The 22,282-nt window shown below is 35.2% G+C and overlaps 5 protein-coding genes and 1 long non-coding RNA gene across 12 annotated transcripts in view; 2 read left to right on the top strand and 4 right to left on the bottom strand.

Annotated features, from left to right (window-relative positions):
• The window catches only part of pak2b (p21 protein (Cdc42/Rac)-activated kinase 2b), a 21,382-nt gene extending 14,388 nt beyond the window's left edge, over positions 1–6,994 (bottom strand). The window contains exons 1-5 of one of the 2 annotated variants that reach the window (XM_056239042.1): positions 6,764–6,994; positions 4,597–4,868; positions 2,428–2,534; positions 778–925; positions 657–688 (exon numbers count right to left, since the gene is read on the bottom strand). In XM_056239042.1, the coding sequence (XP_056095017.1) occupies positions 657–688; positions 778–925; positions 2,428–2,534; positions 4,597–4,783 (474 nt within the window). In that variant the 5' untranslated portion in view covers positions 4,784–4,868; positions 6,764–6,994. The remainder of the gene's footprint in view (positions 1–656; positions 689–777; positions 926–2,427; positions 2,535–4,596; positions 4,869–6,763) is intronic. The other variant, XM_056239044.1, reaches the window with a different exon arrangement.
• Positions 6,995–7,812: 818 nt separating this feature from the next.
• pigx (phosphatidylinositol glycan anchor biosynthesis, class X) lies at positions 7,813–10,878 on the bottom strand. The gene is made up of 6 exons (XM_056239031.1): positions 10,739–10,878; positions 10,559–10,634; positions 10,343–10,475; positions 9,730–9,925; positions 9,541–9,656; positions 7,813–8,138 (listed from the first exon to the last, which is right to left on the bottom strand). The coding sequence occupies exons 1-6, from the start codon at positions 10,800–10,802 to the stop codon at positions 7,992–7,994; spliced, it is 732 nt and encodes a 243-aa protein (XP_056095006.1). The 5' UTR covers positions 10,803–10,878; the 3' UTR covers positions 7,813–7,991.
• On the top strand, positions 10,863–15,287 carry cep19 (centrosomal protein 19). The gene is made up of 3 exons (XM_056239049.1): positions 10,863–10,982; positions 11,563–11,716; positions 14,844–15,287. Exons 2-3 carry the CDS (start codon positions 11,587–11,589, stop codon positions 15,200–15,202), a joined length of 489 nt encoding a protein of 162 aa, XP_056095024.1. The 5' UTR covers positions 10,863–10,982; positions 11,563–11,586; the 3' UTR covers positions 15,203–15,287.
• Positions 15,288–17,024: 1,737 nt separating this feature from the next.
• LOC130073568 (uncharacterized) lies at positions 17,025–17,757 on the bottom strand. Of its 5 annotated transcripts, none has more exons than XR_008804368.1 (3): positions 17,677–17,757; positions 17,244–17,510; positions 17,025–17,130 (listed from the first exon to the last, which is right to left on the bottom strand). It is a non-coding gene; the product is annotated as an uncharacterized LOC130073568 (long non-coding RNA). The 5 variants fall into 5 exon arrangements; XR_008804370.1 differs by having other exon boundaries at positions 17,282–17,510; XR_008804372.1 differs by lacking the exon at positions 17,677–17,757 and adding an exon at positions 17,588–17,610.
• Positions 17,758–18,098: 341 nt separating this feature from the next.
• Positions 18,099–21,264, bottom strand: ing5a (inhibitor of growth family, member 5a). The gene is made up of 8 exons (XM_056239048.1): positions 21,130–21,264; positions 20,600–20,671; positions 20,277–20,443; positions 19,729–19,840; positions 19,543–19,645; positions 18,633–18,768; positions 18,474–18,535; positions 18,099–18,381 (listed from the first exon to the last, which is right to left on the bottom strand). The coding sequence occupies exons 1-8, from the start codon at positions 21,164–21,166 to the stop codon at positions 18,342–18,344; spliced, it is 729 nt and encodes a 242-aa protein (XP_056095023.1). The 5' UTR covers positions 21,167–21,264; the 3' UTR covers positions 18,099–18,341.
• Positions 21,265–22,017: 753 nt separating this feature from the next.
• impact (impact RWD domain protein) overlaps positions 22,018–22,282 on the top strand; it is a 78,109-nt gene continuing 77,844 nt past the window's right edge. For both annotated transcript variants that reach the window (XM_056239046.1, XM_056239045.1), the window contains exon 1: positions 22,018–22,102. The gene's annotated coding sequence lies outside the window, so the exon portion shown is untranslated. The remainder of the gene's footprint in view (positions 22,103–22,282) is intronic.

Here is a 22,282-nt window from a genome sequence, read left to right as displayed (position 1 = left end):
GGCTCCTGTCACTTTAAGATCTGCCGCTGTTGACAGGATCTCACGCATCTCATTCTCTCACTACTATTTACTTCCATTTAAGATTGTATTTAACTCATTTATGACTGTTCTTGTGAGGATGCTCGACAAAACTGACATTTTGGCATAAATGTGTGTGTTATTGTTCGTTCAAGCGCAAAAGAGAACTCGATACTGGCGCGCGTCTTTCTGTGCGTCGTGTGTGTGTGTGTGTGTGTGTGTGTGTGCGCGCGCACGTGTCAGGAGGACATTCACTGAAAGCGTGTTCTCTTTTGTCTTGTCGCGCATGAGTGGTTTAACGCATTTGCGTGAATAAGAGCGTGATCATAACCCTGGATAAAGGATGACAGAAAGAACGGATGCTGCGTTAATTGCTTAAATATTTTAACACGTTCGCTGGACAAAAATGAATCGCATGCGAAAATAAACATTTTTTCCTCACGGCCGCACGCCGGAGATCCGGCACGGTGCCGGAATACTTTAAGCCCTGCACATCAATGGAAAGCGTATTTATTCAGCTTTCAGATGATGTATAAATCTCAATTTAAAAAATTGACCCATGTGACTGGTTTTGTGGTCCAGGGTCACAATTGTGAAATGAACTATAACAGCATCTCAATGAGTGTAAAATGACATACCGATTGTTCACCAGAGGGAAATCCGTCCTTCTCTACACATAAACAAGAGGAGAAAAGCGGTCAGTACGACATGGCGTGACACTGGAGCTTATATCGGCACAAGCGCCGGCGCGCCGCAGACCTGAGGAGAAGCTGAGGTACTTCTGCCGGCCGTTGCCCGTGGAGTCGTAGAACTTCAGGACGTCCAGAACGGCTTGCGGGTTCTTCTTCTGCTCGGATTTGGTGATGTTGGAGGTCTGCAGTAATCTGGCCCACTGCTCCGGCATTCCCTGCGGGACACGGAGAAAACACACTTACACCTCACTACCAGACGTTCGTTTTTCAGCCAATTCAAATGGCGCATCTGGTTTAGATTACGCATCGTTTCTACTGTACATTAAAATCTTATGATTACGATATTTGGCCAAAAAGTTTCAAAATCTACTAACAGCTCTGATAAAGGGATAGTTCACCCCAAAATGTAAACTCTGTCAGTAATTACTCGCCCTCATGTTGTTCAAACCCGTAAGACTTTCGTTCATCTTCAGAACACAAATTAAGATTTTTTTTTTAAATCTGAGAGCTGGATCACTCCTCCATAGGCTTCTAAGGGATTGAAACTTGCCGAAAATGTCCCTTAGATTTGGGTCACGGCCGGTTCGTAAAGTGCGACAAAGGAGAAAAAAAAAAAAAAAAAAAAAAAAAAAAAAAAAAAAAAAATGGGGGCTCGTCCGGGATCTCTCCTGACAATTAACATTGACACGAACTTTGTGGGATCATATCTTCGTATGAAAATGCCGTAGAGACTTGAGGGTGAGCTCATTTGACTTGCCCAGCAAGCAGCCAATAAGTAGTAATGTAACAACGACATAGCCACGCCCTAGCAACCAGTTACAGCACCCTAGCAACCACCCCATAAATGACTTCCATTGAAAAAAGGTGAGAGGGATATCTCTAGATCAGAACCTCTTTTGACTCAGACTGGCTAGTAGTGTTTAAATATCCAGATACATGCCCAGACTATTAGTTTCAGCCTGGAAACGGTCTAGCCATGCCCTAACAACCATTTACAGCACCCTAGCAACCGTACAGCAACATGAATAAGCCATATTTCAGCACCAGAGACACGGGGATTGAATAGGCCTATAAAAATGTTGATACATGTAAAGTATCTTCTATGGCTCTTGTTTTAAATGATTTTGTACGAGCAGGACGTGGCAGTTGGTCGGTGTGGTATTTGCCCCGCCCCTCCTCCACTGGGATTGGACGGCTGGGTAAAAAGTGACAGTGATGCGGCACTCTCATTGAAAACAATTGAAAAAATACGTCCGTAAACTTTGTACATTACAATAACAACTATATCGAATCTTTAGGTTTATATTTGATAGAAATAAAACATTACAACAACAACAACTACATAAAACCTTTCCTTTTAGCATTTGATATGAATTTTAACAAAAACTATGTTTTTATATTATTGGGTACATTATTTGAAATTTTTTATAAAGCTAAAATAAAGAAAAAAAGAAAAAACATACAACTAAGCATCTTACAACATTACAATAACAACTACATAAAATCCTTCAAATTCATGTTTAAAAAGCATTTCCAAGAATTTCCACATTGAAACCTTTTTAAAAAAATCGATTATTGAAATTTCGTATCGAAACTGTTATCTAGTAAAAATTAAAGCAGGAATAATATGTAATCAATATATATAAAAAAAAATTAAAAACCAATTAATATAACTCATTATTTAGGCTATATGTGCTGATATAATACGTATACTAACCGTAAACTCGCCAGTAACCGCGTCGAATCCCACGTGGATGGTGTGCTCGAAGTCTGAGGGCGGCGAGATCTCCGGCCGCTCTTTATCTCGGTCTTTCCTTCGGCCACCTGGAAAAACCACACACACACACACACACACACCTCGTGAGCATCAGAGAGATTCACTCTGACCCAGAAAACATGACACGTCTCTGAGATGCGAGCGAAGCGTGACTCGAGGTGATGCATCTCCAGAGACCACGATACGTACAGCAAGACACGAAAGCCAAAGTGTGCTTTACTGCTCGGCGTCAGTCTGTGGGTTTGATGAGCCCTGAGATTATGACGACGGGGGTAAAAAGCACTTAGAAATGTATTAAAGGGATAGTTCACCCAAAAATAAAAATTCTGTCATAATTTACTCACCCTCAAGTTGTTTCAAACCTGTATGAATTTCTTTTTTCTGTTGAACGCAAAAGATTATTAGGCTACCTAGTTCAGTTTACAAATGAACTAGGTAGCCTCTGAAATTAAAATCAGTTCCTAAAAACTGCATGTGTATAATATCATGATTCATGACAAACAATAATGCTAATTATTATTAAAATGCGTGTCAGGTCCTAAAGTGACAGCAGTAAAGCTGCTGCTGTATGACATTAATGTTATTAACACCCAGTGTTGGGGAAGCTACTCCGAAACTGTAGTTTGACAAGCTACAAGCTACTCGTTAGTTAAAGTAGTTAAACTACAGTCAAGCTACACTTTTGGAAAAGTAGTTAGCTACACTACAAGTTACGATCAAAAGTAGCTAGATACATTGAAACTACTTTTGCTTTTTTTGAACAACGTATATTATAAATAACTGAATAAGTGTCTGAGGAATGTTTTAAGTAAAATATTTAGTGTTTAAAACAATTCGCTCTGAAACCAGTCACAACAAATCTATACAGCAATTTAATTAGAACAAAGCCTTTGTCATGCGATAAACAAACTAAGATTACATTTTTTGTTCAACTGACAAATACGATGGCGCAAACGTTAGTGGTCTTTTATGTTCATTACCAAACTGGCGGACAGATCATGGCGGGTCATGGTAATTAAATCAGAAATAGAAATTTGATGTAACAATAAAGCAGGATAATTAATACATTTAAAATGGCCATTACTGTATGTGCGTCCTTAAATTTGTGCTTGAGGTCTTCGACGTAGAGAGCCTTTTAAACTTTGGTTTGTAAAGATTGCATACAAAAGTGTAACCTTTACTTGTCGTTTCTTTGAGAGACATGAATTTGGACAAATAAGGCCATGGGTAATTAACGTTAGTTGTTTCTCCATCCTCCAAATATGCCGCCACGTCTTGCTCCATCATGGGCTGTTTCAACCCACTTCTGTACGTCAGTGAACCGTTAGCCGCAAGACGCGTGATTAAACAACAGGTGGCGGTAATGGCAAAAAATGAGTTTGTAATCTAACAAGAAGAAGAATATCCTTGCATGCGCTGATTCGCGCAGTCTCGACAAAACGCAATGTAGCTTTTGCTCGCGCTACACCGTTACTTGCTGCAAAAAGTAGTTAGCTACTGGAAAAGCTACACTGTTTAAAAAGCAACTGAGCTACTGCCAAGCTACTGAAAAATGTAGTTAAGTTAGTAGCGTCGCTACTTGTAGTTAACTACTCCCCAACACTGTTAACACCGCTGTCGAATCACGAGCCAATTTGGCTGTTTACTCAGTTCGCTGGGGAAGTTCGTGTAAGACAAATCTGCACATATTTAACGCAGTGTATTGCTCAGAATCTGGCAATCTGCTCATATCTGGCGCACTTGAACACACACGTCACTACACAACTAATAACGGAGCGTGTGTTCATTTGCACTGAAGCAATAGTGAAGATTAAAAAGCATTTGATGAACAGAAAAGACATTGTTATTTTCCAACATCCTACATGTTCTTTGTCCTGTATTATTGATCTGTCCTCCTAAAACACATGTCTGGTGATGAGGAGGAAAGAGGAAGAGGAAATGCTGGATGACAGGATTTTGTTTGAATAGGAAATGAATGTATGAAATCCAAATTTTATAAATATATGATGTAGTTATTTTTTTTTATTTTTTTTGGCTAGTAGAAGTTCTGAATGGCCGGTAACCTACAAAATCTAGCCGGTGAGTGGAAAAGCTCGTTTTGATACGCACCCTTCTCGGCTCCGGAGAAGATGGAGATGATCTTGTTGCGCTTGCGCTCCTCCGGCACCGAGGGAAGAGGCTTGGAGCTGTGATTGGCTGCGAGCGCGTGATCCTTCCCGCCGCCGCTGAAGATCGTGCTACTCATCCTCACGGGCGGAGCGGGCGGCTTGTCCTCCAGATCCCCATTATCACACATGGTCCAGGACGAGAGGAGGAGAAGAGCAAAGAAAGGAAGAGTGGGAACGTTTGCAGGTGGAGATAAAGAAAAGGAGGAGTTAGAGCTGGAAGAGCAGAGGGAAGCACAACGGAGAGATGAGCGACGCACACGCAACACACACAAACACAACAGCACACAAACACGCCGGTCTATACTTGCACGGAAATAATACATAAAGGAATTAGAAATTAAAAATATATATTTTGCATACGAAAAAAATCGGATTAATTTTAGAACCATCAGACTCATGATTTATCATGAGAATAATATCACAATAAAATAATAATAACATAATTGTCATAAAATTAACAATATTTAATTACTATATAAAATAATAATGAATTTATATTAAATGGAAAAGAAATTATATTTTGTACAAAGAATTTTTTTCTATTTTTTTAGGATCATCAGATCCACTTTATAATTATTATTTATCATGAAAATAATGTCACAATAAAATAATAATAATAATATAATTGTCATAAAATTAACAATATTTAATTACTATTAAATAATAATAACAAATAGAAAATAAATTATACTTTGCATAAAGAATTTTCAGATTATTTTTTTTAGGACCATCAGATCCATTTTATAATTATTTATATATCATGAAAATAATGTCATAATAAATTAGTAATTGTAGTAAAAATGAATAATAATTATTACTGTTAAAAATGTATAAATGAATATAAATGGGAAAATAAAACAAATAAATTAATATTTTGCTTTTAAGATTTTTTAGGACCATAAGAATCATTTTATGCTTGATATTTATAATAATAAAAAAAGTGAGAGACATTTTACAATTGTTGTCCTTAAGATTAACAAATTTAATTAGCATTTTTTTTTATTAATAATTAGTACTACTAATAAATAATAATAAAATGTAAACCATTTAATTTATGCAAAATATCATTTATTGTTTCTTTAACCAGTTTGCTTAATTATAATAAAAAAATATATATATATTAAAGGAAAAATAACAAATATATATATTTTGGATAAAGAATGTTTAGATTATTTCTAGGACCATCAGAACCATTTTATGCTTATTATTTATTATGAAAATAATTCCAAAATAAATGAATAATTGTCCTTAAACTTAACAATAATCATTACTATTAAATAATAATTATTATATTAATTAAATATGGGGAAAAATAAAACAAATGAATTAATATTTTGCATACAAAAATGATTTTTAGGACCATCAGAACTATTTAATGCTTGATATTTATTTTTAAAGCGAGAAAAAATTTACAATTCTTGTCCTTAAAATGAACAATAATGACAAATAAAGTACTTAGTACAAATAAATCATAATAATAACACAATGTAAACCATAAAACCAACTTTAAAATGTAATTCATGCTAAATATATTATATATATATATTTGTTTCCTTTAACCAGTTTGCTTAGAATGAAAATAATGTCAGAATAAACTGTCTAAAATGAATAATTATTTCATTAAATAATAATAATGATAATGACAATAATTTTCAAAATTAAACTATTTCTTTTTTACATTTTTATTTAAATCCTTAAGTAAAATCTAATGACATGACGCCTGCCCAAAACTCATCAAACCTTCTATATAACTCAGTCTTCAACTCATTACATGCTTTATTAATTAGCACTGTTTAATTGTCATATCTAAAGACACATTCCTCTTCTTTTTTGTCTTTATTATTTGTTGTCAGTATTTCCCCAGTAAAGCTGAAGCACAACACACAGGCAGAGAGAAACCTGATACAGAAGCAGCAACTGCATATAAACACACAGACATATGCAGAATATAATAACAGTCTTCCTCAATCCCCACTGAGCGTCCTACTTAGACAGCACTGAAGGACATCACCTACACGCTCATGTCGAGGCTCAACAAGCGGTCTAGATAGGCAGCACACTAGGTTTGGGGACGCGGCCAGAGAATCTCGGGTTTTGTCGCGACTCACCTGTGAAACTGAAGTCAAACTTCACTTTAAACCGCTCGAACGGGTTCAACAGGAGCGGATTTGTCCGCGTAGAGGCCCGATGTGACGCCAAAGCCCCGTCTGATGCTTCCTAGGCTGTTTTCTGCTGTCCACGGGGTTATTTTCTGTAGTTTTTTGTGTTGGTTTGGGGAAGGGGAGGCGCCCAGCAGCGTCTCTTTCTACCCTCGCCTGCAGCACACAGCCAGAGACCGTTTCCGGTGCGAGTGCATTGTGGGGGAACGACCGACAAAATAAGAGTCTGGCGAATTAAAATCAATTACTTATTAATATTACGTATTATGCTGTTAACAATTATGTGTATTATAATAATTGATTTATATCCGATCAAAATACAATGTATTTAATACATTAACTTAAAGGTTTATACATTTTTATATTTCAAATAATCAAAGTCCCCCTGTAGTCAATAATTGTAGGCTTTAAAACTAATCTTTGATCACCAAAATTATATATTTAAGGGTTGGTTTTCCTTAAAAAAAAAAAAAGCTATCGGCTAAATATATCTTGAATGCAACTCGACACCCTTGCCTCATTTAGTATACGCGGTTCTATATGCAAATGAGCCCCGCCTCCACTCACTCACTCAGCTCAGAGATCCACTGGTTGACGATCACACGTTGATCTGATTGGTTACAAGGTCGTTTGTGACGTCAGAAACACCAGCGATTTCAAACCGTGTTTTTGAGACTGTCTTTGGTTCACTGCAGTTTTGAGGAGAAAATACTCAGCAATGCTGTCGACTTATGAATTTACACATGGTTTGTCTTAAAGCATATTAAAAACACCACATAGACACATAAACAACATTAAAAGCTGGATTTTCACCACAGGGAGACTTAAAAAAAAAATATATATATATATGAGTCGCGTTGGATAAATGCTTCTGCTAAATGATTACATGTAAATGTATATTATATACTAATATATATTATACATATATATACTAATAATTATAGATTTATTCACAAAGTATTGATGTAATAACAGACAATTTAGTAATATTCAGTTTTATTCACAAATGCAATAACACGTTTTACAGAAACAAAACATTATTAATCTGCTATGATGACATGAACATTCCCCTAAGATATCGCACAGTTCATCAATACGACACAGAAATATCTCACAGACATCATCAGCGGGTCACATGACGACCCGAGTCTCGTCTGCAGGGGTCAAAGGTTACGGGTTAAAAGGTGCCGTGTGTCCAGATGGAGCGGAGCAGGAACACACAGCTGAGCGCCGTGGTCAGGACCGTCCCGACACACACACTGAGGATCATGGAGGAATCTCCCACTGGGATCTCCAGACTCACCGACCCAGTGTCCTGACGGAGACAATAATATTACTATAATATCCCATAATCAGCCTGTGCACCTCAATATCATACAGCAATTTTACTATAATATCCCATAATCAGCCTGTGCACCTCAATATCATACAGCAATATTACCATAATATCACATTATCAGCTTGTGCACCTCAATATCATACAATAATATTTATATAAATATCCCATTAGTCAAATATTATTATTTATACATCATTATGAATATTGCATTATATAAAAAATATCATATTATAAATATTACATTAAATATAATGTATTATTTACTATTATTGTCATTAAATTGTTTTATAATATTATAAATATTACACTATATTAAAATGTGATTTGATATTATTATTTTTACATTATAAATTACATATTATAAATATTACTTATATTAAAATATTACTATTTGCTATTATTATAGTTATATTATGCTATAAACATTACATGATGTTACAATTATTTAATATTATTATTCTTATATTATATATATTATATTGTTATCTCATATGTAATACTTACTATTCAAATTATATTACACTACATTAGCAGTATTATATTACATTAAAAGTGTATTTATTATTGACTTTCTATTATTATAATTATAATATATAATATTATAAAAATCACATTATAAGTATTATAATACTACTATTATATATTTACTATTAATATTATAATTAAATAATATTATAAATATTTTATCATATTAAAATATTACTTATATATTATTAATAGAATAATTACATATTTAATAATGTCTTTACTATTGTAATTATAAATATATTATAAATACATTATATGAATTAATAATATTGTTATTATTACATTATTACTTTAAATATTCAGATATTAAAATATGATAATATTATGAATATAACCTTATAAATATCACATTTAATATTTACCATTATTATTCTTATAATTATATATTACGTTAACTTTATGTTTTACTACTTTTATTAAAATGACATGATACATTTTATAATGTTATAAGTATTACATGATATCAAAATATAATTTAATATCTAGTACCATTGATGCATGGCAATGTTTTTCTTCCAAAATATTGGATTATATAAAGGAATGACTATATAAAGTTTTTTATTTTTATTTTTTGATGATATGTCTTGCTCCCCCTTCCCTGTCTTTTTGTTTGAGTGGATGTTTGTCTTACCTTTATTTCTAAAGACAATAAAGAGTTGATCACAAAAAAATATATAATTTAATATTATGATTATTATTACTAAATGATATATTAGTATAAATATTACATGACATATATATATATATATATTACTATAAATATAACAATATATTAAATACTATTTACTATTATTGTTACATTATAATAAAACATTATTTACTATTCTTAATGTTTATTTAGTATTATTATAAATCTTACATTATTGCTATTCTGCAGACGGCGGATCTCCAGCCAGGAGCAGACGCTGTGGTTGCTGACGGCACACGGCGCTTCAGTCGCCTCATGAGGAGGAGAAACGGCTCTCAGCGTGTCGCCTGTAACGGAGGAACACATGAGCTCGAGCTCGCCATCTCACTGTGTGGATCTGCACTTCTCCAGCTGACCTACACTGGTCTGACCGGACGAGCAGCCGGGGCGACTCCAGCTCCACCGTCACCCGCTCCTGGCCGGAGTCTGAGGGTCTGTGATACCGGCCGTGAACGGGGACCGTCGCCTCGTGCTTTCCAGAGAGGAAAACCAGTGCGGTGAAACCAGTGGACAGATATTCAGGAGCTTCCAGATCAACCTTGGAATCCAGAAGAACCTACAAAACATGTTCAGGCTCGTCTCAATTAAAGTGTATGGGCTATAACACATTCACACGCATAATATAACATTATTTATATTATTGTTGAGAACATTTATTGAGTTTTTTTTTTTTAATTCTTTGTACTAACAAAGGAGGAAACGGTCACCAATGTAGAACAAATAAACGTTTTGAGGAAAACAAAACAAAACTAGGTACAAGACAGGAGTACATAACTAATCAGAAAAGATTGCATATCAAAGGAAAGGATTAAAAGACGTACATATTTCAAATGATTTTAAAGCCTTCTTGTTCCACGAGTTAGAGATAATCCCAAAGTAATGTTGTACTTCAGCAAGCAAAGACATAAAAAAGTGGCTTCTGACCTGAAAATGTACATTTAAGTATAATTTCAACACTATTGAACGCGCTCACCTCCAAACCCGTGTCGTGTCTCAGGGTTTCCAGCTGGTATTCGTCCATGTAAACTCCACTGGGAAGCTTCTGGACCAGTAAAGCTTTCACATCATGATCTACTTCTCCCCATTCAACAGTGTATAGGAGATCCCTATAACACCAAAACAACACTGTCAATGACAAAATCATGAACATGAACGAATAAATAAACATATTTTAAAAGTAAGAGGAGACCTGTGAAATCCCGCTTTGGTAATCTTCATAGACATCGACAATGACTCAAGGAATTCAGAAGGAAAACAATGATCTGCTGAATGAGGAAAATGCAGAAATTTAGTTTAGGTTTATGTCAGATATTGGTGTTTTTTTCCCTTATTGACCCTTATTTATCAGCATGTTTTGAATTAAAAATACCTTCTTGCGACTTTCCATTGTGGATTAAATACAACACAGTTGCTAATAAATAAAAATTGTGCATGTTCGATCAGCGCTCATGCTTTAGTTCCGATTTGTAGCTGCATTTACTTCCGGGTTTAATAACACCCGGCCGACAGGTGGCGCTAATGAGCCTCTCGTGCGAGAAACTCCCCCGTCAGAAGAAAAGGATACAGGGGCGACGAGGAAGCATGGAAACCGCAATCAAATAACCACAACAAGAGTATGGTTTTGCCTAATCACTGATTTATTTACAAGCTCGTGTATTGCGTATTAAATATGAGCCTGTGCCTTTAAGAAAAAACTGTCTCGATAGAATCAGCGTGAATCCAGCGATAACTATTCCGATAGTCGTTGTGCAACACATCTCACTGTTACTATGGTTACTAATGCTAATATTAGAGATAGATAAATAGATAGATACATGGATAGATAGATGGATAAAACTAACTGTACCGTAATCATATTTGTTTTACTAACACACACACACTAATATTAATGAGCAAATAAATTATTTATTTAGCACAGCAATAACTTAATATAGCTGCAACAATTTCTATTTAATTTGTTGATTTGATAGTAAATAAAACATTAATCCTTTTAAAACATCTTTCAAATAAATATTAACATTACTATCTATTCTACTATCTATAAGATAGATTTGTGTGCATATACAGTTTTCAGAAGATTTTCACATATTTTTCAACTACGTGAAGTAATATTTTATTATTATTAACTATTTATGGAGAAATATAACTATTGGTTGACTCTTTATGGACAATATTTCTCATTTGATTCTGCAGCTGGACATGTCAGTGTGAGTGAAAATGTCCATAGTAGCAAAGCAATGTGGAGTGAAATTTATTCCACCTTCAATCATCCTCGTATATGAGAACAAGAACACCAGCAAGATGCGGAAAAGAATCATACCTGTGAGGAACTTCTCTCAGTATTCAGGTAAGTCTGTTTGAAATATGACATAAACTTGTTCTTAAGAAGTTTTGAGCCATTCATTCACCCACATATATTTCTCTTAAAACAAGAACAAAAGTGGCCCTCAACTATAACACCTGAGGGACACCCCAAAAGAATGAAGTTCGAAATGTGACTTAGACTTTTCCAGCGACTTTTTGTGAGATATATGCACTTTTATGATGGATTGATGCACTTTTATGATGGATGGATGCACTTTTATGATGGATGGATGCACTTTTATGATGGATTGATGCACTTTTATGATGGATTGATGCACTTTTATGATGGATAGATGCACTTTTATGATGGATAGATGCACTTTTATGATGGATAGATGCACTTTTATGATGGACAGATGCACTTTTATGATGGATTGATGCACTTTTATGATGGATGGATGCACTTTTATGATGGATAGATGCACTTTTATGTAGGGCTGTAGTTAACCAAAGAAATCCTTAGTCGACCAAAGTCTTGTCCTGCGCAACGATTAGTCGACTAAAAAAAAAAGAAGAAGAAAAGACGCAATGTTTTGATTGAACATTTTTTAACAATTGTCATAGAGCATTTATAAAACAACAACGAAAAAACATCAAAAATACATAAAACTATAATAATAATAATACAATTCTTTGAAAATTAAGTGATTTTTTTTAACTGCAATAAGTGAGGAGCTCTGTCCTAGGTCTATAGTGACAGTCACAATCGCACACCTGACCACACCACACGCTACAAAAAATATAACTGCTGTCTGCCATGAAACATCCTAACAAAAGCTCTCCTTTATAGGCTGTATATTCTTCTTTACTTTCAAAGCTATGGGTTAACTTTTGTCCAGCCGATCTAGGAGTTTTAAAACAAACACACAAAAAACCCAGAGAGCCTAAAAAACAATCGGCTGTATTGTAGGACCGCATAGGTTTATTTTCGTTTTGTTACATTATTTAGGCTATTTTCAAATACTTCAAGTGTACAAATAAAAACAAAAACATATCAAGAAAACACAATCTATTGAGTCAGCATGATAAAGCCGTTAAAGGGACTGCTCACGTCTTTTGCGCGCTCAAGTTCGATTTCAAATGTAGGCGCGCGGTGTGCGCGCTCAAGATGGAAGCAACGCGGTCGCGGTGCGACGCGCTCTTTTTTTTCCGAGTGCGTCCACGCCGCATCGAGATAAAAACATATAGTGTATAAAAACCGAAACAAGTAGCGTTCTAACTGAATGAATACAGCTAAACTACCTATATCCCTTAGTGAGCACGAAGCAGCAGCGCAGCCAGCCACCGAGTGTTATATGTGTGTGTGCTAAACTGTGGCGCTGTTACAAAATAGCCTAAATTAAAGCATTTAAAGTTGGGGATAAACCATAGGCGAATTATATTTAGAATACAGTAATATATAACTGCTTATATAGGAATACAAATCAAGGAGTAAATCATTGAAAATTTCTTTCTATTGGTAAAAAAAAAAAAAAAAAAAAAAAAATCAAAACCGGTCTACCAATAAGAATGTCAGTCGACCAAGACGCCATCGACCGATTAGTCGATTAAACGACTAAAGTTGACAGCCCTACTTTTATGGTGGATTGATGCACTTTTATGATGGATAGATGCACTTTTATGATGGATGGATGCACTTTTATGATGGATAGATGGACTTTTATGATGGATGGATGCACTTTTATGATGGATAGATGGACTTTTATGATGGATGGATGCACTTTTATGATGGATAGATGGACTTTTATGATGGATGGATGCACTTTTATGATGGATGGATGCACTTTTATGATGGATAGATGCACTTTTATAATGGATAGATGCACTTTTATGATGATAGATGCACTTTTATGATGGACAGATGCACTTTTATGATGGATGGATGCACTTTTATGATGGATAGATGGACTTTTATGATGGATGGATGCACTTTTATGATGGATAGATTGACTTTTATGATGGATGGATGCACTTTTATGATGGATGGATGCACTTTTATGATGGATAGATGCACTTTTATAATGGATAGATGCACTTTTATGATGATAGATGCACTTTTATGATGGACAGATGCACTTTTATGATGGATGGATGCACTTTTATGATGGACAGATGCACTTATGATGGATGGATGCACTTTTATGATGGATAGATGCACTTTTATGATGGATGGATGCACTTTTATGATGGATAGATGCACTTTTATGATGGATGGATGCACTTTTATGATGGATGGATGCACTTTTATGATGGATAGATGCACTTTGATAATGGATAGATGCACTTTTATGATGATAGATGCACTTTTATGATGGATGGATGCACTTTTATGATGGATGGATGCACTTTTATGATGGATAGATGCACTTTTATAATGGATAGATGCACTTTTATGATGATAGATGCACTTTTATGATGGACAGATGCACTTTTATGATGGATGGATGCACTTTTATGATGGATGGATGCACTTTTATGATGGATGGATGGATGCACTTTTATGATGGATAGATGCACTTTTATAATGGATAGATGCACTTTTATGATGGATGGATGCACTTTTATGATGGATAGATGCACTTTTATGATGGACAGATGCACTTTTATGATGGATGGATGCACTTTTATGATGGATAGATACACTTTTATGATGGATGGATGCACTTTTATGATGGACAGATGCACTTATGATGGATAGATGCACTTTTATGATGGATAGATGGACTTTTATGATGGATGGATGCACTTTTATGATGGACGGATGCACTTTTATGATGGATGGATTCACTTTTATAATGGATAGATGCACTTTTATGATGGATAGATGCACTTTTATGATGGATGGATGCACTTTTATGATGGACAGATGCACTTTTATGATGGATGGATGCACTTTTATGATGGACAGATGCGCTTTTATGATGGACATATGCACTTTTATGATGGATAGATGCACTTTTATGATGCACTTGTATCTATCCATCATAAAGGTGCATCTTTCCATGATAAAAGTGCATCTGTCCATCATTAAAGTGCATATATCCATCATAAAAGTTGGGTGAACTATCCCTTTAATGTACTGTCTTAAAGTGTTGCTTCCTTCTTTCCAGACTGCAGCCGAGCAGCAGAGCGGATGAAGCATCATGTCCGTCACAGCATCTATCTGGAGTCTGTGTCTATGGTCCAGCTTGAGAGACTTCACCTCATCCTCCGGGATCATCTGCGGGGCCTCAGCCTGGACCAGAGCCTCGCCGCCCAACGGGGGCCCGACCTCGACGACGAGGACCTGAACAAACTGAGCGATGAAGAGCTCGACCGCAGGAAGGCTCAGATGGACGAGCTGTTCGAGCGCAACCGCAGACGCAAAGAGGACCCGGAGTTCGTGTACGACCTGGAAGTGGAGTTTCCCGAGACCAGCGTGCGAGAGACGTGTAGCTGGGACGGGGAGCCGTCCGATGATGAGTTCTAGAACATCAGGGACACTTAGAGGAAGTGATTCAGACATGGTGCATTATGGGGGTTTATGTTGTTGAAGTCTGGTGATGAACATGCTGTTGGGTTTAAGGCCACTGTAATAGTTTTACTCTTTTGGTTCTTTGACATCACACAAATCTAAATATTTAATTCAATAAACAAAAAATGGAGGACATGTAAAGTCTAAACCTCAATGTTTTTTTTTACAACTATGATTTTTTTAAATATGATCTATTATCAGCCTACAAAAACATAGATTACCTCAACTAAATAAATCCTAAAATAGTAATGATCAGTGTTGAGTGTAACTCATTACAAGTAACTTGAGTTATGTAATCAGATTACTTTATCAAGTAACTAGTAAAGTAACGCATTACTTAAAAAATTATAACAAACAAACAAAATATCTGAGTTACTTTTTCTAACGCAAGTTACTTTGTTTTCCCATTTAATGACTGACAGCTCTCCTGTCCAGAGATGTGTGTGTGTGTGTAAACATGATTGTTATTGTAGTTCTACACTAAATGTGTGCATTTACTCATCTCATTTGCACACAAAAAAGATTAAATATTCCTCAATATGAATAAAATCAGTGAAAAGTAGAATCAGAATACTATGCAAACCTCCAATAACTAAATATGTTTTATGCATTTAATCTCACTTTATTGACAGATGTACTTGCTTCTGAGTCGACCTTCGATGATTCAGTTAAACCATGAGCGAAAATGACTATAGATTTTAGTAACGCAATTTGTTACTTTTTAAGAGAGTAACGCAATATTGTAATGCATTACTTTTTTAAAGTTACTTTCCCCAACACTGGTAATGATACTAAAACATCACAATACTTGACATACATTTTAAACGACAAGACGACTTTTAATGGTAAATATTTATTTGTTTTTACGAAAAGCTGTACGGAACATATATCCAGGGATAGTTAAACATGAAAAAATAAAACGCTACTTGATTGTCACACTTTCAACCCTGTGGATCCTCTAGCCACTACTGATGACACCATATAAAGACGTACAGGTACGTGTGTTCAATAAGGTAGTCTCACGTCAATATGAAAGTAATATTTCATGTTTTATATTTGGATCACATATAGAATCGTAAAATAACACAAGAGCAGCGTTAACACCGCTTAATCTCACTTTGGTAGATCCTCTTGACATTTTGTTTGCGCATTAAAAACGGCTTCGAATCGGAAAGCCACAAGTGCCGAGTCCCGTCGATTAAAAAGTGCATCAAAGCTGCTGGAGAAAAGACGGCAGATACTGCCAAAATCACGCGTTTAAAACATTCAACAACGAGACGTCGCACGTGTACTGTTGCTTTGAAATGCAGTAGTTAATCGCTTTGAGTTCGGCAAAAGATTCTCGGAAATAAAGCGAAGAATGAAGCGGAACTTGATTGTCCATAGGAAAAGCCTCGGATGACGGCAGTTGTACCTCGAGATTTTGGGTTGTTATCTGCAATTGCACGATTAGGAATGATTAAAAATGGAAGCTTGTCTCCGTTAAAGAATAAAAAATAAAAAAAAAGTAATTGCGACTTTTTATCCCACAATTTTATCCCACGCAATTGCGAGAAAAAAAGTCACAAATGTGGGATAAAAAGTCGCAATTACCTTTTTTGTCTTTTTTTTATTCTGTAACGGAGACAAGCTTCCATTTTGAATAGTTCCTAATCGTGCAAAAGTTTATATCTCGCAATTCTGAGAAAAGAAGTCAGAATTGCAAGAAAAAAAAGTCAGAGTTGCGAGAAAAAAAGTCAGAATTGCGAGTTTATATGATATTTATACTTTATTTCTTACAATTGCGAGTTTGTCACAATTTAGACTTTTCTCGTAATCGCTAGTTTATATCTCACAATTTAGACTTTTTCTCGTAATTGCGAGTTTATATCTCACAATTGTGACTTTATTTCTTACAATTGCGAGTTTGTCACAATTTAGACTTTCTCGTAATTGCGAGTTTATATCTCACAATTTAGACTTTTTTTCGTAATTGCGTTTATATCACAATTTAGACTTTTTGTTGTAATTGCGAGTTTATGTCACAATTTAGACTTTTTCTCGTAATTGCGAGTTTGTATCTCACAATTTAGACTTTCTCGTAATTGCGAGTTTGTCACAATTTAGACTTTTTCTCGTTATTGCGAGTTTATATGTCACAATTTAGACTTTTTCTCGTAATTGCGAGTTTGTAGCTCACAATTTAGACTTTTTCTCATAATTGCGAGTTTGTCACAATTTAGACTTTTTCTCGTAATTGCGAGTTTATATCTCACAATTGTGACTTTATTTCTTACAATTGCGAGTTTGTCACAATTTAGACTTTCTCGTAATTGCGAGTTTATATCTCACAATTTAGACTTTTTCTCGTAATTGCGAGTTTGTTTTTCTCGTAATTGCGAGTTTATATCTCACAATTTAGACTTTTGTTTATATCTCACAATTTAGACTTTTTCTCGTAATTGCGAGTTTATATGTCACAATTTAGACTTTTTCTCCTAATTGCGAGTTTATACATCCCAATTCTGACATTATATCTCGCAATTATCTTTTAAATGGTTTAATTCCAAGGCGGAAACAAGCTTCTATAATTAAACACTTTACTAGCACTACAAAGTTTCGTTTCTCTCTAACAGAGAGAGTTTCAAAGCAAATCGGTAGTTGCAGGAAAAGTAGTCGCATTGGCCTTTAAGTGCAAGAGCGGGAAATACAATCGAACGTTGGCTGCCGAATTCAGCGTCTTAAAAGTGAAATCGTGCCGAACGACTTGTTGCCGCGCTAAAAACATTTCATGAGCAAAGCACAAGAGTGATAGTTTGGATGCTTGAAGCTTCATAAAAATAATCAGTAAGTAAAGAGAGGAAAATATATATATAGCCTATATCATATATAATATATCCGAAATTGCCTAAAAAGACAATTTGACAACACAGAATGAAACTCAAACAAATGGAAACATTTCAAGTACTTTGAAAAATAAAAACTTTGTTTTCTCGTGACCCTCATATATTTCATCATGGCCATATAAAGGAGTATATATTATCCTATTTTACCACTTAGACAAAATACATATATATGCATATGTATATTCATATAGAAATGTAATCTCAACATCTCATTTTTTCTTTCGATCCTGGGTGCATCGTGGACAGAACCTGGAAGAAAGAGAAGAAAAGCTGTTTGTTGATCTTCAAAAACAAAGATATCGACGGTTCCTCGTCGAGCGACTCTGAACAGATCGACGTACCATTTCCCTTTGGGTTTCGTTGTCAGATCAACACAGGCGAAGTGAAACCACTCGATGGGACACTGTTAAGAAAAGCAGTTTTGTTTGTTTGTTAAAGAAATAGACGAGGAAAGGCTAAAAAAACAGTTTAAAGTGAATGGACAGGACATCCGCTCGTACATCCATGTTGTCGCATCCGATCATTTCTCCATATGACACCTGGTGACACAGGCAGTACGTGGGTTCGTTGGGATCCACAGGCATGTCTAAGACGTCTGATGGGTGAACTGGTAAGACGGATTCAGAGAACTCAGGGCTGCGGAAAACAACGAGGAAATAGTTACGTGTCCATCAAAACAATTATAATATTGCATTCAAATCTGCGAATAAAGCAGCGTTTCCATCCCATGTGTTCAAGAGAACCAAATCATTCTGATGACAGACTTTGACTCGTAGCCACAAAACCAACATTTGAGATGCTGCGATGTGATTGGTCCGCTGGTTACTCCAGTTATCCAATCACAGCCTCCGCTGAGCCAAAGACATGTGAGCTTTACAGGTGAAAGTCGAAAAATTAGAATATCGTGCATTTATTTCAGTGATTCAACTTAAAAGGTGAAACTTATATATTATATAGACTCATTACATGCAAAGTGAGATATTTCAAGCCTTTATTTGTTATAATTGTGATGATTATGGCTTACAGCTTATGAAAACCCCAAAGTCAAAATTAGAATATTGTGAAAAGGTTTTCTTAAGCCATAATAATCACAATTATAACAAGGCTTGAGATATCTCACTTTGCATGTAATGAGTCTATATAATATATTAGTTTCATCTTTTAAGTTGAATTACTGAAATAAATGCACGATATTCTAATTTTCGAGTTTCACCTGTATGTTGTTCGTCCTGGGATTTATTCAGTGTTTTTTTTAATGCGCATTTATCATGCATCTTGGATTTTAATTCAGCGTTGTTTGATGAGGTATCCCAAAATTAGCATAAAAATGGATGGAAACAAAGCTAACGCTGCTTGTTGCTCGTATGATTGACAAGTTTGGGCGAAGGCTTTCCTAAAGTTCACTCTTACCCTTTTTTCATTTTCTTTTTCCGTGGCGATTCGTCGTCTGAAGATTTCCGTCCTCTTCCTTTCGGTCGTCGCTTTTCCTTCAGGCTTCCTCTGCCACTCACCTCTACACAGGACAACAGTTCATATCTATCTGATCATGTACAGTATGACATGCGTTGTACAGTATTTGGCCACGTTGGGTCTTACTCTTGGGCGTCCTGTTGTCTGGACTTTCGTAGCCGCTGACGTCCAACTTCTCCTTCAGCTCGTTCTCGAAGCGAGCGAGGTCCGCGTCCAGCCTTCGGATGTGTTTGTCCACCTAGTGAGAAGAAGGGTTATTTTTAATAATGTTAAAAAAATGATAATACTTAAAAAAGAAACAAAACAATATGTAAATCAAACTATTGAAAAATGACACCGCAGTGATTGGCTTGACAGGGTTATTATTGCTAACTAAAATTATTTTTTTTTTAAAACATTTCTGTTAATTTACTAAATTTTAACTAAATTATAGTACATTCTAAAAAAAAGAAAAAGAATGTACTATTTTTGACCACAAAAGATAAATACAGACACATTAAAATAAACATTTTTGAGGTTCCCACACATTTAAATGGATGAATAAATATTGCGAAATCTACTTAAATAATTAAATAAATAAAAACAGAAAATTATATTTGTTATAAAAACAAACTTCTATTTTTTTGCCAAACTGAGAATAGAAATCACACTGATATTGCCAGGTTTGCACTGACCATCTCGTACGTCTGCATGGCGAGCTGCACTTTGTCGTCGGTGTACTCTCTGCATTTGCTGAATCCGTTCTGAATCTTTTGCAGGTGCTCCACTCTCTGATCCGGGGCCAGATTTCGGACGTTAGTGATGTATTCTTCTGTGAGCTTATCGATTTCGTATTTCTTTTCTGCAAAAGAGGGGGGGGGGGGCAAAAAACACATCCATCAATTTCATCCATTTTCATGCCACTTCTCCGGGACTGGGTCACGATACTCAACACCCTATAATACCCAAAGATGCTCCCTAGATAGACGGCACAGTATGATTTAAGATGTCATCTCACCCTCCGCTCTGTTGTCCAGTTCCCGCATAAGTGTGAAGTTTCTCTGGAGCTCACAGGGCAGGTTTTCAATGCCTAGGGTCATAATAAATATCTCAATTTAATAAAAAGTACTGTTTACATACAAGAGGACCGTTCTAGACCACCATCTTCTACTTATCTAGACAGATACCTGAGCACAAATACATATACACACAGACAACCTCGCATAACATTCATTTGTTGACTTAGCATGTTGTTAGCATGCTTGCTAACTACTTTCTGTAATGCATTTAAAACTTAGCTTTGGTTTCACAATAGATGTATATAAAACTCCTTAAACAACAAAATAAAAGAATCACGTAGATTTACGCAGTGTTGTACAGTAGAAAAGAAGCGAATCAACCTGTTGGCTTACTAGCTGAAGCTCGCTAATGCTAATCTGACATTAGCCATCAAAACATCCTCAAACTGGACCTCTTAAAACACCTTCATCCCGCGTAAAAAAAAAACGTTAAATCCGCCGTATTTGCTCGGGAATTAATTATACTCACTATCGAGGTAATGTTCGAGATAAATCGCTGTCGCCATGGTGACGATCTTCACTCGTTTCCAGTATGTTTTTCTCCTCCGCCAGCCCGCGTGAGGTGGAACAACATTGGCATGTCATGAATAATTAATGAGGCCGTTCTCTGCTACTGGCTTACAGGTGACGTTTTTGAATGCCGGGGTTTGATTGGTTGGCGATGGGGCTTGGCTCATTAGTGCTCTTTCGACGTCACTCCATCTAGATCTTATTTCTTTTTCTTTTTTTACTCCATCCAATTCTAGAAAAAACAGACTGGCAGATAGAGAGATAACAATAAAAACATTAATATAAATATTATTAATATTATATGCATTCCAAATAATATGGACTTTTTATTCTATCATATTAATAATCAAACACAAATATATATCAGGACTTCAATAATTTAATGTAGCAGTGAAATATTATATTTAATATATTAATTTAATCTACATTGATATGAATAATTAAATGGAAAATAAAATTAGTAAAAATAAAAAATGTTAATATTAATAAATAATCGAATACATGATTGTTAATATAATACTTATTTCATATAATATGGACATTTTATTCTATCATATAAATAATGAAATACAATATCAAAAGTATATATTCTATTAAATAATTTTTTTTTTTAGAATATGTCAATAATTTTATGTAGCAGTAAAATATTTTATTTAATATATCCATTTAAATTACATTAATATCACTAATTAAAACATTTAAAATAAAAGTATTTAAAATAAAAAACATGAACATCAACGTAATATTTATTCATTATAATATGAACCTTTTATTCTGTATGTTTCACATCCAAATACGTAAATATATTGATGTACAATAATACATTATGCAAACACACATTAATGATCATATGCCCACGTGACCTCTATGCTCTAACCCGGAAGCACTGTGTGCGCGTTTGTTGTTTTGAGACTTTCCTACTTCAAGACCACGTGCGTTTTATCTGTCACTTTGAATATATAAATGTACTTCTCACTGTCTCAGTCGATCGTTACATTATATTAATAGGCTATACATATTAATAAGGCGTATGCGTATTAACAAGTCCGACTTTAACAGTGACATCTGTGCGCAACAGGAACTTTTCCTCAGCAGTCATGTGTTGAATTATT

Source organism: Rhinichthys klamathensis, unplaced genomic scaffold (genome assembly GCF_029890125.1).
Source record: "Rhinichthys klamathensis goyatoka isolate OS25496 unplaced genomic scaffold, OSU_Roscu_1.1 h1tg000552l_1, whole genome shotgun sequence".
Classification (NCBI taxonomy): Eukaryota; Metazoa; Chordata; class Actinopteri; order Cypriniformes; family Leuciscidae; genus Rhinichthys; species Rhinichthys klamathensis.
This window is presented reverse-complemented; position numbering and strand designations above follow the sequence as displayed.